The sequence below is a fragment of the Martes martes genome (assembly GCF_963455335.1).
Source record: "Martes martes genome assembly, chromosome: 16".
In the NCBI taxonomy this organism is placed as follows: Eukaryota; Metazoa; Chordata; class Mammalia; order Carnivora; family Mustelidae; genus Martes; species Martes martes.
The window spans coordinates 28,112,609-28,126,076 of NC_137904.1; the positions used below are offsets into that span (position 1 = coordinate 28,112,609).

General features: G+C 50.0%; 2 protein-coding genes across 4 annotated transcripts in view; both read right to left on the bottom strand.

The window, feature by feature from the left end:
- Window positions 1-2,067: 2,067 nt before the first annotated feature.
- On the bottom strand, window positions 2,068-5,721 carry CCL16 (C-C motif chemokine ligand 16). Its single transcript, XM_080827038.1, has 3 exons — window positions 5,555-5,721; window positions 2,764-2,884; window positions 2,068-2,355 (listed from the first exon to the last, which is right to left on the bottom strand). The coding sequence occupies exons 1-3, from the start codon at window positions 5,625-5,627 to the stop codon at window positions 2,223-2,225; spliced, it is 327 nt and encodes a 108-aa protein (XP_080683164.1). The 5' UTR covers window positions 5,628-5,721; the 3' UTR covers window positions 2,068-2,222.
- A 616-nt stretch (window positions 5,722-6,337) lies between these two features.
- Window positions 6,338-13,468, bottom strand: part of CCL14 (C-C motif chemokine ligand 14) — a 29,853-nt gene continuing 22,722 nt past the window's right edge. For all 3 annotated transcript variants that reach the window (XM_080827041.1, XM_080827039.1, XM_080827040.1), the window contains 3 exons: window positions 10,230-10,402; window positions 8,373-8,487; window positions 6,338-7,929 (listed from right to left, as the gene is read on the bottom strand). In XM_080827041.1, the coding sequence (XP_080683167.1) occupies window positions 7,842-7,929; window positions 8,373-8,487; window positions 10,230-10,402 (376 nt within the window). In that variant the 3' untranslated portion in view covers window positions 6,338-7,841. The remainder of the gene's footprint in view (window positions 7,930-8,372; window positions 8,488-10,229; window positions 10,403-13,468) is intronic.

The following is a 13,468-nucleotide window of genomic DNA, read 5'->3' on the forward strand; positions in this document are numbered from 1 at the left end:
TGGGATTTGAGCCTAGATTTTGCCTTTCTGAATTTGGAGCCAATGCTTTTAAACCATTGCATCAATCCTGTCCTGCTAATCCTAGTTCAGGCTGCTGACGACTCTCCACTAGTCACTCACACATGCGCATCGATGTATGTCCCCTCTTGTGGGGAGAAGGCGTGTTCACCCAGCTTATTTTCAAAGGCCACTCTGGAGCCAAATAGCATTTCTTACTGGCCCACCGAAGCTGGCCTCAGGACATCCATCATCGGGTCCAAATCCTCATGGGGCAGTGAAATGAATGCACGGAGAGGGGACATGTGGCCAGGCCTCTTACCGCATTTGAATTCTCTTTGTACTACCCAGGATTGCTTCCTCACGTTCATGCCCTCCTGTCCCACCCACTGGTCTTCCCATGTTGCTGTGTGTGGTCGTCACCTGTCCTGAGGCAAAGGCCTTTCTCTGACATAGCAGTGAAAGCGACCCCCTATTCCAGGCCTTATTTTCCATCCCCGCCCCCGCCCCCCCATCAACCACGTCCATCCCACAAGGCTGACAGTCATGTGAGCTGGTTGGCTTATGTGGGTGAGGTCTTTGCTTTAGTACGGGCAGGGCTGGCAGATGTTGTGTGTCCCCAGTGAGGGGGTCCTTTGTGTTTGTGTGTGTGTGTTTAAAGGCAGGCATCCGTGTACCTTGAAAAGACTAGGAATAGCCCTCTTTAAAAAAAAAATTGAAAGCTCTGAAGGAAAGTACTTCCAGTGCTGAACCGTTAGGAGTTTCTGGCAAGTTTTATATGATGTGCTAGGATGGGACTTTGACTTTGACTTCGTATATAGACTTTCAATTAGGTTTTTAGACTGACATCTCACCTCTGACCTCTGATGGACCCAGAGGGAGGGAGAGAGAGAGAGAGAGAAAGAGAGAGAATAAACATTTCCTTTCCAGCTTGTCAGGATCCTGGCCCTTGGCCTGTGCTTCCTGTTTTCAACCCCATCCCCATCCTGTCATTTGGGCTTTGAACTCTGGTTCCCTGACTTTGACCCTGGTGCTGGCTCAGGACTTTGAAACTTCCTACTGCCTTTGGGTGTACATGCTGAACTTGTCCTGGCTCCTGTGTCAGGCTAAGCCCTGTCACCCCTCCCTGTCCACTTTGGCCTCTGGAAACAAAGGCCTGGGGTTGACTGCGTTGTATTTGTTAGTGATTCTGGCCTCCCTGGGCCGTGAGCTACTAGAGGGAGGCTTTTGCTCATATTCAGCCGTTAACTCCGCAGCTCTGACAGCAAGAAAGGTGGAGAGAAATCCCTAGATCAAGGAGCAGGAGCTTCCAGGAGGTTCTTCCCGCCCTTGTCCTGTGAGGGACAAGGGCGGGAAGCATGTAGGTCAGAGCCTTGGACCCTTACATGCCTCTGAGCCCCTGGCTGGAGATTGATAACCATATAAGTTAAAGTGCTTGGGGCGCATGTAACAGAAACCAAGATCCAGTAACTCTGGCTAATGTGAAGGAAAGGGGCATGGAATCCGAGACACCCACTGATGGAGGAAGGGGTGATGTGGTGCATACGCACAATACAACATTATTTGTCCTCAAGAAGGAATGAAGCCCCTGACAAGTCCTGCAGCCTGGGTAAGCCCTAGGCTCACATGCCAGTGGCTCACCCGGGAGCTGAGATCCCTACTTCCCTCTCCAGTCTGGCCCTGCCTGGGGAAGACCACATATCCGCATATTGGGGGATCTAGCAAAACCTCTGCGACAAGGACAAAAACTATTAGCATGTGAAGTTTCCCACTCTGACCTGCTTTAAAAAAAAAAAAAGTGCTGTGTTTTAAAAGGAAAGAAGAAGAGATCTAATAAAGGGATGAAGATGGACAGGGAAAGCCAAGTATTCTGTGTGGGTTTTAATGAGTCAGAGGCCAGAGAGGTTCTGGATGGTTGGAAGCTAAGCATAATTATCTGGGACGGCTGGTGTGTGTGTGGGAGTGAGGTGATGAAAGAACAAGAAGGATGTGAAATACATATTTCTGTGTATTAAGAATGCATTTCTCCCCATCTCCCTTAACTTTGGCGTTTCCTCCAGAGATTGAGAACATGTTTAAAGTACATTTAATTAGCTTCTCATTCAGACCACAGGCCGGCCCCCCACCCCAGACGCCGCATTTTCACAGGCCTGCCCCTTTCTTTACAGAACCTGGACTCCCACCGAGGCCTGATGGTCATGGAGAGCTGTGGTGTTGTGGCCTTCCTATGGCCTAACACTTCTAACCTGGGCCAAGTTTCTGGAAGGCAGCACAGGTATATTGGGATCCTTGATGTACTCTTGGACCCATTTGTCTTGGGGGTTGGCACAGATCTCTCGGTTCTTTTTGGTGACAAAGCTGTGGAGGCAGAAGTAGACGGTCAGTGGTCACAGACTGGGGTGGGGTGTCCAGTCCATGCTCCCCCATTCCTAGCTCACATGGGGCTCGTCTCCTACTCTTCACGGCCTCCCCGGGCCTCCCCGACATGAGTTCCCTCAGAAGGCCTCCCTGTCTGGGTTCTAGACCTCATCATCCCTGTTTCAGCCTGTTCCCCACTCAGCCAAGATGGCTGCCATTTATTGGCCCACACAGCCTCTAAGTGGCAAAGTCAAGAATTAAACCCAGGCCTGCCTGTGAGATTCAAAGCCCGAGTCCTTAATCATGACTCCTCTCCTTCTCTCATGGAGACTTCCTGGCTCTGTGCATCTCCTTCCCGCCCCGGGTTCCCCTCTCCCCTCCACGGAAGTGTCTGTAGGGAATGCTTACATGATTGCCGGCAGGTAGCAGTTGAGGGCCCTTCTGTATCCCACCACCATTTTCCTTGGCATTACTTTCTCATGATGCTTCAGGCAGCAGGTGTGAGAACTGTTCAACGACGCAGGACTTTCTGAGGGAATCACATTGAAAGCTGAGCCAAGCATGTGTAAAGGGAGCCCATGGTTGCCTATCTTCACGTCCCATCCCTTGCATTCCACACCTCCGACGGCAAAGCCATCTGTTAGCAGAGGCTGATGATAGCTTAATGGGTAACAGAGAAAGTGAAAAAAGTGGGGGGGGCACACACGTAGAACCTCCAGTCTCTGACCTGAGCGTCATTGAGTGCCAGGGCTTGGTTTGGCAAACATGTATCAGGCTCCTATTATATGCCGAGCTCTCAGGGGGCAAAAAACATGAGGAAGGGGCACCTGGGTGGCTCAGTGGGTTAAGCCTCTGCCTTCGGCTCAGGTCATGATCCCAGGGTCCTGGGGTCGAGCCCCACATCGGGCTCTCTGCTCAGCAGGGAGCCTGCTTCCCCCTTCTCTCTGCCTGCCTCTCTGCCTACTTGTGATCTCTGTCAAATAAATAAATAAAATATTAAAAAAAAAAACACAAGGAAGCCACAGTCACAACTCTTGAGTATCTCCCAGTCTAGTCAGGGTGAAAAGGGAAAGTGAAGAGCTAAATACTACAGTGAACATGGTCTGTGATAGAACAGAATTTGGCACAAGGTGCTTTGGAAACAGAACGAGGGACACCTAACCCAGCCTGGGTGGCCGAGGAAGAAGTCCCGTAGCACGCGGTGCCTGGCTTGATTCTCGAAGGCTGAGCAGGACTGAGACAGACAAAGGGGTTGTGGGGTCTGGAAGAAAGAACGGTATGAAGGTCCAAAGGTGGGGGAAACTGTGTGTGTGGGAGCACCGAGCAGTTGCAGATGGCTGGAGTACAATGTGAGAAGAAAGACATAAGAGATGAAATTGGGGCCTGGGTGGCTCAGTCGGTTAAGCGCGTCTGCCACTGGCTCAGGTCGTGATCCTGGGGTCCTGGGTGGAGCCCATCAGTCAGGCTCCCTGCTCGGTGGAGCGCCTGCTTCTCCCTTTCCTTCTGCCCTTCCCCACCCGGACTCACGCTTTCTCTCTCAAATGAGATGAAATTGGGGTGAGGGATGACCAGCACACCTGAGCTGTGGGAGGGGAGTGTGGACTCTATCCAGAGATATTAGAGGGGCTGACCTCCGGGAGAGGAGGGTGAAACAAGCAATGAGCCAGAGAAGTTAGGGCGGGAAGAAAACATCTTGAATAGGAATCTTGACTAAATGATTTGGATCATGGGTAGGTCTTACCTCTCTAGGTCTCCTCGTCTATGAAACGAGGGTAAAAAGATGCTTATATCCTAGGATCTGGGTGAGGGTTAGTTGAGAAAATGCTGGTAAAACCCTTAATTCAGAGTGTAGCACATAGAAAGTCTGTCAAGTGTTTGTTATAATTAAGAGCAGATGGTAGGAATGACCATTCTTCTTGCCCAGAAATGCCACTTTCCCGCCTCTCTTTGATGCTGATAGGATGCTGGCCTCAGTTGGTTGTTAGGACTGTGTTTCCCTTGAGCTCTGGCTACTCATCTGTTGGGGATATCACAGAGGATGGCAGGCAGAGACCTCCCCCTCCCCCATCCCCCAAAACTGCAGAGTGCAAAATTCTTTGCAGCCTGACCCCTTTCTTCTAGCCGGTGGCCAAGACTGGAATATCGCGAGAGTACCATTTGGCCCGTCCATGCTTTGGGTGGTCCATTTTCTCTTTTTGAAAAACTGAACCCATTGCAGTGGTCTGTTTGACCTTCCCTAAGGGCATGCTTGCTTCCTGCCACCCACCAGTTGCAGCCGTGCTCATAGCGATGTCCATGACCCTGGTACTCAAAGCAAAGTTTACAGAGTTCAGGGGCATTTTGAGACTGTGTGAGCAGATTCCATGGTGTGTGTGACCCTTGCTCCCCTGAGGGCTCATACAGGCAAAATCCGGCCAGACCATGTGCCTGGGGTAGCCTCAGAGAGAAAAGAAGTGCTGGGGCACTGGAAGGTGGGATGTGGTCTCTTTCATAAACGGTGGTTGAGTCGGGGTAGAAAGTGGCCTAGACAAACCTTGTTTTCCATAGGTCCTAGGCCTCCCGTGGCTCTAAAAGCTTTCCACCCCATCCTCCTTTCCTCTTTTCTATGGGCTTTTCCTCTTTTCTATGTGGACTTTTTCTATGGACTTTATGCCCATTCCCCAGACCTGGGCTGAGGAATAATGGACAGAGGCCATGAAATCCTCGCATTGTACACCTGGGCGTCCCATTGGGCCTTCTTTTGGCTGCCATGATAGTCCCAGAAATCTGTGCCAGACTCTGCAACGAAGGGGTGTCTAGGTTCAGAGTCCCCACTCCTGGGCACAGCTGCCTCCCCAAAACCTTTCGTCCTGATCTCCCAGAGCATCTGCTGCTTTTCTTGTCCACCTGTCTTGCTCTCCTTTCATTGCTCACATTTATTATCTCTTCGGTTACTTCCTTGGCTCCCCCAAAGGATCATTCCTGTTCTCCATCCTTGGGACCCCTGATGTGACCTTGACCCAGCTTCCTGAAACTGCGCGATGACCCCAGCCCAGCTCTGCTTGTGAAGGGAAGAGTTTGTGAACAGCAGGTGTGCCTGTGGGAGGGGGGAGGCCCTGCGGCTGATGACAGAGACCTGACAGGGTTCTTGGCATCACCTCGCTGCCTGCTGCCCTGTCTCCCTCTCTTATTCCTGCCCTCCAAGGACAGGTGGACTCACTTGACTGGCCGTGCGAAGCAGGAGTGGTGAGGATGAGGATGAGGAGAAAGAGGGCAGCCCCGGAGACCTTCATCCTCTCAGGGGGGCCCTTCAGCTTTGGAAGAGAGGCTGGTCGTCCAGTCCGACTTCACGGCTCTCCGGACTCTGACTGCTTCAGAGCCGGTAGGGGAGAGAGGCGGTGCCTCCCTCCGTGTTTGCTGAAAGAGGGGGGCGGGACCTCACACAGTTGAATTAGTAAATTCAGTGGAAGGAGAGGAGTGGAGAAAGGGCACGTGTAGCTCGTGTGGGCTGGGTGTCGGCCACTGTGTATGCCCTCTTTTATTTAATCCTCGCAGTAGTGAAGCAGAGATTTTTACTCTATTTTAAAAATGAGGTCCCCGAGGCTTGGAGAAGTTAAAGAAGTTCTCCCAGGTCACACAGGTAGGAGGCAGGCAGTTCTGAAAGTCGGATCCATGTCATTTCCCCACCTTACTTGCCACCCATCTTTATTTTGGGGGAGGGGGGAGGGGGGAACCACCCCAGTTCCCCCAGGGGATCTGTCATTGGGAAGGTGACCATAAAGCAGGATTAGAGAGTGCACAGACTGGGGCAAGGGGTAGGGTTTAGGCCTCCAAAAACCATGTCCTCCATTCCCAGTCTAAGGACACCTGACTGAGCTCACACTTGTTCCTGTTACAGATTGTTTTCTTCTATGTATTAGTAACATAATGTGTTGATCCTTGGATCCTCGTTTATTGCTGACGTGTTTGGCTTGTTTGTTGATTTTTTTTTTTTTTTAACTCTTTGGACCTTGGACTCTGAACCAGTTTTAGGTCTAGCTGGCCATCCCTCCTGCCTACCTGCAGGAAGGGTTCACCCACCCCGCCTCTGTGACCAATGATGGCCAGCAGAGGGCGCCCCAACATCATGCACCCGACAACCAGCCTCTGTCCCAGACTTCCAGCTTCTGAGTCCTGGCCTTAACCAGGGCTGACCTATCCCTCAGCGTCTTCTCTCTTCACATTGCCTCAGGACCCCATACTTGGGGTTGAAGGCAGATTCAGAGAAGAGATGGAAGATCCAGGAGTTTTTGCTGTTGATGGACTGCAAGCTGTAGAGGCTGAGGGGCGAGTGTTCCAGTAAATGAGAGTAGAGGGAGGCAGGGCCAAATTGAGAGCCTTATGGGGCTTCCTGTTTTGCATGACTGCTCATAAATTGGGAAAAGTTGTACAATGGATTTAGTCCTGCTGGGTTCAAGTTCAGTTAGTGGTGGTGAAGCTGTGGCTTTTTATGAGGGTAGAGAGGGTATGTCTGGGGGATGCTCCTTTGGGTGCTGTTTATGGAGGCAAGGAGGTCTGGAGAAGCCTGGTTGTACCTTTAGCATACAAGCCTCCTCTTGGCCCTGGTCTTGGAAGGCCGGTGGTCAGGGAAGCATGGCCAGAGTACCTACTCTGGGCATGCCCTTACTTCGAGTACACAGAGCTGCCCCTGGAATTCTGAAGATGGGTCTGAGAGACTTTGTGGGCAGCTGGGTGTAATTCATGGAGCACAGCCTCCTCTTGATTCCTGCCCCATCCCATCCCATCCATCCATCCATTTCCTGAGCACCTGCTATAGGCCAGGCTTTCTGTTAGGCCTTGTGGAGGACACAAAAATGGCTCTAACAATACAGTACAACCTGATGTATGTAAGTGGAGGGGAAGGGTTGGATTAACATATGTCCCCAAATCATTCTTACCCCAGATGGCTGGGAACAAGGGCCTTGGGAGCAGGACAAAACGAAGGAATTTGAAGATTGGCTGCTATGAAGAAGGCTTTATGAAGATTTACCTGCAAAATCAGGTGATAGCTCTTAGCTTTACACTTGTGTAGCTTATATAAGATAATATACATATTATATACATAATACACATATAAGATAATACACATAGGCTACTTAGCAGACAGGAGGATAGAAAGTGCTAAGACAATGGTATTTGTTACCATCATGATAATTTGTGTAAAGGTGGCCTCAGCTTCCCGCCGCCCCCATCACAGGCCTGACCTGTTTTTTGCATTCAGCACAGACCTCACTTCTGCAGAGCGAAGCCTGATGCCGAGGGTGCCACCCTGGCTGGGCTCCAATGAGGAGATTCCATAGAATTGAGCAAGGGCAGGGAGGGTGTGAAGTCAAGGTCTTTAATTCATGGCAAGGCAGTTCCCGAGAGGCGGCCCCCGAGAGGGGCTGGGAGTTGGGGCTGGGAAGGGGGCCATGGCCTCTTCTCTTTAAGATGGCCAGCTGTGCCCTCCTCCACTACTTCTGGGTCACTCATTTCTCCTCCAGGTCCTTGATGTAGTCCTGGACCCAGTCGTCCCTGGGGTTGGCACATATGGAATGGCCCTTTTTGGTGATGAAGCTGTGAAACAAAAGGGAGAACTGTTGCCAATAGGGCATCCAGCAGCTGGGAAGTGAAAGCCGGTCTGCCCTCCCTAGAAAACACCTCACCCCACTAGGCTGTTGCTCCTTCCTTTGCTAGAGGCAGCTCAAGGCCAGTCTCCTCTCTGAGACCTGCTCTCCAGCCCCTCGGGGCCCCCAGACCCACCGAGTCTCCGTGCCCCGCCTGCCCCTAGAAGTGCCCTTCTGCCTTTCTTTCCCCGCCCCTGCTGTCTCCCCATCCATGGGGTCTGCTTCCTCCTGGCTCCCTGCCGGCTCTGCCAGGCCAGAAAGCCCCCAGGTTGACCCTCCGCTGCCTGCTGCTGCCCCTGAGAGGCGATCTGGGGAGTCTCCATTCTGTGTCCTCCCTCCCCCCCCCAACTTGCAGGCTCCCTGAATCCCAGTGGGGTGTGGGGTTCTACTTACACAACTCCAGGCTTGGAGCACAGGCCGCTGGTCTCATAATAATCTGTGATCCGGTGACGTGGGATTGCCTGGGCAATGTAGCTGATGCAGCACTCGGCGGGGTGGTAAGGTCCTCCTGAGGAGAAAGCAGGGAGGGAAGCTGGGCCTGGGCTCATTGTCAGAGGCCAGACCTGCCGGCTGCTTCGGCACAACACAGGGTGGAAGCGGGAAGGAAGGAGGAGGTGGCCCCGCTGAACTCGGACATGGAATTGTGCAGATTCGTTCCTCTTTCCCTCCTCCTGCCTTAGCAACCACCTTCCTTCCTGCTCTTCAACCGCTCCTAGAAAGACTGGCTGGCAACCTTCAGTTCCAGACTGAAGATTAGCAAAACCCAAATCTTCGCAGTGACCACACACCACTCCCGTGGGGCAGGCTCGCACAGATGCTCCACACAGGAGGAATATTTGGAAGAAATCCCCACGGGGGACAGGGAGTGCAGACCCAGCCCTTCCAATCTGTCCCTTCTGCCTGTGTCCCCACTGAACCCCTGTTCTGCAAAGAGCGAAGGAAGCTGACACAAAGGCCCAAGGACAGGGAGTCAGGACACCCAGGTCCCAACCTCCTGCTCCCCTTTGCTGGCTTTGCGCCAATGGCAACTTTATTCCCCGGTTAGTTTCCTCATCTGTCAATGAGGCTGTTGGACTGGATTGGTGGTTTCTACACCGAGGGGTTTTATTCCCTGAGGGTCTGGGGGCTTTGGGGTCTGTTTCAGAGATACTGATGCACTTAAGAGTAAAGTTTTGGGGATAGAATCCCTTTTGGCTCTTTTTGCTGTTTTACATACTAAATTTCTGAGTAACATTTTCTTGAAGAAATGTTCCACTGTCTAAAAAATGTTAAACATCTCTGGATTAGGTGAACTTCCCAGTTATTTTCTGATTCTGGAATTTCATGGCTCTTCTAGGAGGTGCAGGAGGGGGACAATCACACATTCAGTCAAGCTTGACTTATGGAGATAGCAGGAAGGGCATTTCCAACCAAGGGCCCTGGAGAAAAGGAGGCACCGTGGTCATGGAGTGGAGTGATGGGGGTGTGCACGTTATGTGACCAACCTGGACAGAACTGGGAGTGTCCGAGCAGTGGCCTCCGCGGTCACCAGGGACGGCTGCATGTGTGGGTGGGAGGGCAAGGCCTGTCCTTTCACCCAGTTAGCATCCTCCCTCCCCGAAGAATGCAATAAGGGGTCCACTGGTCCCTGAGGCCACTCCCACCCTATCCCTCTAAGCTCCAAACACCTTCTCAGAGAGGCAAATCAAACTGCCCAGATTCCCATTAACGTTAGACTAGATTTATTTCAATAACCTCCTCTGTTTCCTCCTTGTTTCTGAAAAGAAGACGAGGTCAAATTGAAGGGTGAGGCATAGTTTTGGTTGTGTATGAAGGCAGCTCATCCCAAGTAATAAGCTGGGGAAAGGGCAGCTGAGGTGTGACCCTCACTGTCATGGTTCCCCTAAGCCTACACCTAACTGAGGCTGCTCTCGTGGGGTGGGGCTGACTCTGGAACCAGATGGCCCCCATCTCAAGAGGCAAGCAGAGAAGTGGCCTTAAGGGTCTCCCCCAAATCCTCCTCTATCTCCCTGGGGATAATGTCCCCCAAATGGGGTGGGCCACTTTTACTTAATGGCAGAGAGATGAACTGACCTCACTCCATGGCCTTGGAGGGAAGGGGGGCTGGTCCTGGAAGGTGAGGATGAAACCAGTTTCAGAAGACCCCAGACCTCCTTCTAGAACTCCTCCTCCTCATATCCCCAGCATCCTTACTCCTACTCCTTTCCCCAGGGAGACCAGGTTGGAAGGAAGACAAGGTGTTGCACTCACGTGAGGACAGTTCAGGCTTTCTCCCCAGGGCGCAGGTGATGAGGATGATGAGGAAGAGGGAGATGGCTGCCATGGAGACTTTCATCCTCCTGGCGGGGGAGACCTTTATCCTCTTGTTGGGGAGCTGCTGCAGGGGGAGAGCTGAACTGGTAGGGACTTTGGAGGCTTCTGGGCTGAGGAGGTGTTGAGAAATGATCATCAAGGCAAAATATTTTTTAAAATGAGGGAACTAAGATGACAAAGGAAGTAGGGAGTAGTGATGCCTCAGCAAATTCATATCCTGCACATTGTTGAGGGTGGAACAAGGGAAGCCTGGAGAGCCAAGATTTCAGGGAGGAGATTGCCTTCCATCCCTAGTGGGAATAAATTTAACTCCTTTGGTATAAGCTCTTCTTTTGGTGGAGGCCACAGCACAGGGCCTGGGGGTACTGTTGTGTACTTTGTCCAAGATCTCAAGGTTGGGAGGTCACTTGCATCCAGTTCTGGGCCTGGAACAAGGCCATGTGGGGAGATTCAGGATCTCTTCATCTAGAGATCAGAGAGGATTTGGGATACCAGGATGATGCCTGGAACCCCCCAAGTCTGGTTTTACTAATCTGGGCTAGGAACCCCTCACCTAATCACTTAAGCAGAACCTCCAGCTCCCAGCCTTCTCACCGCCCTCTCACCATACCCTGGGGTAAAGAAGTGCCATGATGCTCCGTAGATAATTAACAAACATTACATAACAGCTATAGGCACTAGCCACTGTCCCAAATGTTTTATGAATATTAGCCCATTTAATCTTTAAATCAGCAGTTGAGTAAACTGAGGCACAGAAAGCCTAAATAACTTGCCCAAGCTTTGAGAGTTGATAAGAGGAATCAGGGTTCAAACCCGGGCAGGCTAGTTCCCAAGTCTGTGTTCTTAACTGCTATGCCCTGGAGAAACATGGGACTCCCCCATCCCCACAAAGCTGTCACTGAAAGTGTCTTGGCTAGTGTGGCTTTTCTGCAAAGCCTTTAGTCTGAGCCCTTTCTGAGCTCAGGTGGATCCCTTTGGGACCTTCTCCTGGTTTCTGACTTTTGTTACAGAGACGCTTGATGGGTACCTAAAAAACTTGTTCAGGGATGGCTAGTAGGCTTCACTGATTAGGAGTGGACCAGAGTTCTGCGTTGGACACCATTCCGAGGCCATATCCACATGCCTGAAAGGGAGTGCTGTGACTAACATGTGGTTCCCATTAGGGTGCAGCTCATAGGCTGTGTATTGGCATCTTAGATTAGTCTAAACTGGCTATTTATGGAGGAGGAATTGGGGCCAGGAAGGGCCAGGGACTTGCTCACTTTTACAGGATGAATGGGATGCAGAAGAGATCCACCTCAGTCCAGTGGCCTTTACTGTGCTCTTCTTGTTGGGGGCCCTTGGCCTGTTTTGCTTGCTGCTCTGGTTAGAAGGCTGTTCATATCTTCTTTCCTTGACTGGACTTATCAGGGCAGGGAGCCCCTGTTCTTTATCTTTGCCCATTCACACAAGGCCTAGCATGTAGCAGGTGATTTATAAACAAGTGTTTTAGAAGAATCATGAATAAACAAATTGAGCTGGTCGAAGGATGTACATCCCGCAGGAAACATGCTGGGGTGCCAAGATAGCCATACATGTTCTGTATTTGTTATCCTCGATAACAATGCTCTCTAAACTCTCCAAATCAAATAAGAATCGCCATTAGGAACAATCTAAGGAAATAAGTTGTTTTGGGGGAGAACATGAGTTGGAAGGAAACAGTGTTTACTGTGTTTTCCTGGAGACTTAGCCTCCCAGCCAAGTTGTTGCTAGGAGACTTACAGGAAATCCCTTTATTTTCTAAGAAATTATTAAGTTCCTATCTACCTTAGTCTGTATATGCTAATTGCTATAATAAACAACCCCTAAATCTCAGGGGATTAATTAAATGAAGGCTTATTTCTCACTCAACTCACAGTCCAATGTGTGTGAGCAGTGGGATGACGGTGTGTGTGTTGGGAAGGGCTGTTCATGCACCTGTTCAGGGGCTAAAGCTTCTATCTGTGATTTCTCCCAGTTTTAACACAAGACTTCCAAGTTTGCTACAAAGGGAGAGGCAGAAGAGAGCTGGGAGATTTTCATGTGCCAGTCCTAGAAATGACATAAATGAGTTTCGCTTACACTCCATGGCCAGAATGAAGTCACCTGGCTCCAACTTAATGATGAAAATATGGAAAATATAGATCATCTGTGTGCTCAGGAGGACAATAGAATGGGCTTAATGACCACATCACTTCTTTGCCACAATATCAAATGCCAGGTACCGGGCTATGCTCAGAGGGTGGGAACAAAGATGACCCTGACCTCAGAGGACTCATAACTTAAAGAGGGACTCAAAAGAGCAAATGAAAATTGCAATACAGTGGGATGAATAGAATTTGGTAGCAACATGGAGACCTTAAATGTTCTGTTGCCCACTGGTTAAGTATGTGGAACTTATTTTAAAAATATTAAAAATGTTTTCCAAAGCAACACACACACTGATTAAAAAAAAAAAAAAGAGTACAGAAAGAGTGTGTAGGACATATATTTTCGGAGTTCCTGCTTGTCTGAAGAAGTCATTACTCATCCCTCATACTTGATGGATATTTTTGCTGGGTATAGAATTCTACCTTGAGAGTATGAGAATTTTTTTGCAAGGGGGAAGGTACTTCTATTTGTGTCTGTTTGTTTGTTTTCCAAGTTTTTCTTCTCTCTAGATTTTTTTTAAGTTAATGGTCTTTGTATTGGAAAAAAAGGCTAGCATTTACAACTTGGAATGGACTTAAATTGTAATTTCTTGAATTGCAATGTTGATGGTTGTGTAGAGTCCACAACCACAGCCTATTCTGCTATCTCCAAGTCGTGGTTCAGAAGGGTTTTAAAAACAGAGTCCAAAGATGGTTCCTTCCTTTTTAAAACTTTGTGTGAATGGTGACATCCTGACATCTATTTTTCTCTAGTACAACAAGGACAACGCTAAGCCAACACATGCAGCATGCCACCAGGATGAGTGCCATCATCACCATAGGTCGGGACAGTACAAGAGGACCATTCTGCTAAGTGGGGCTTTGTCTAGACAGTTAATCCTTCACCCGTTTTTCTGCACAACATTTTGAGGTAAACCAATTTTAAATGTTTGTTTTCAGTAAACCAGCCCTGACAATTTATACTAACAAATTGAACTACAATCCATTTGAATAGGTTTTCAATTTTTT

Excerpts from the sequence above, each read along its gene's own strand:
- CCL16 (XM_080827038.1), bottom strand. The coding sequence starts at position 5,627 with ATGAAGGTCTCCGGGGCTGCCCTCTTTCTCCTCATCCTCATCCTCACC. Across the intron at positions 2,885-5,554 it reads TGCTTCGCACGGCCAGTCAA|AAAGTCCTGCGTCGTTGAAC; the intron begins GTGAGTCCACCT and ends TGATTCCCTCAG. Across the intron at positions 2,356-2,763 it reads TGCTACCTGCCGGCAATCAT|CTTTGTCACCAAAAAGAACC; the intron begins GTAAGCATTCCC and ends CTGCCTCCACAG.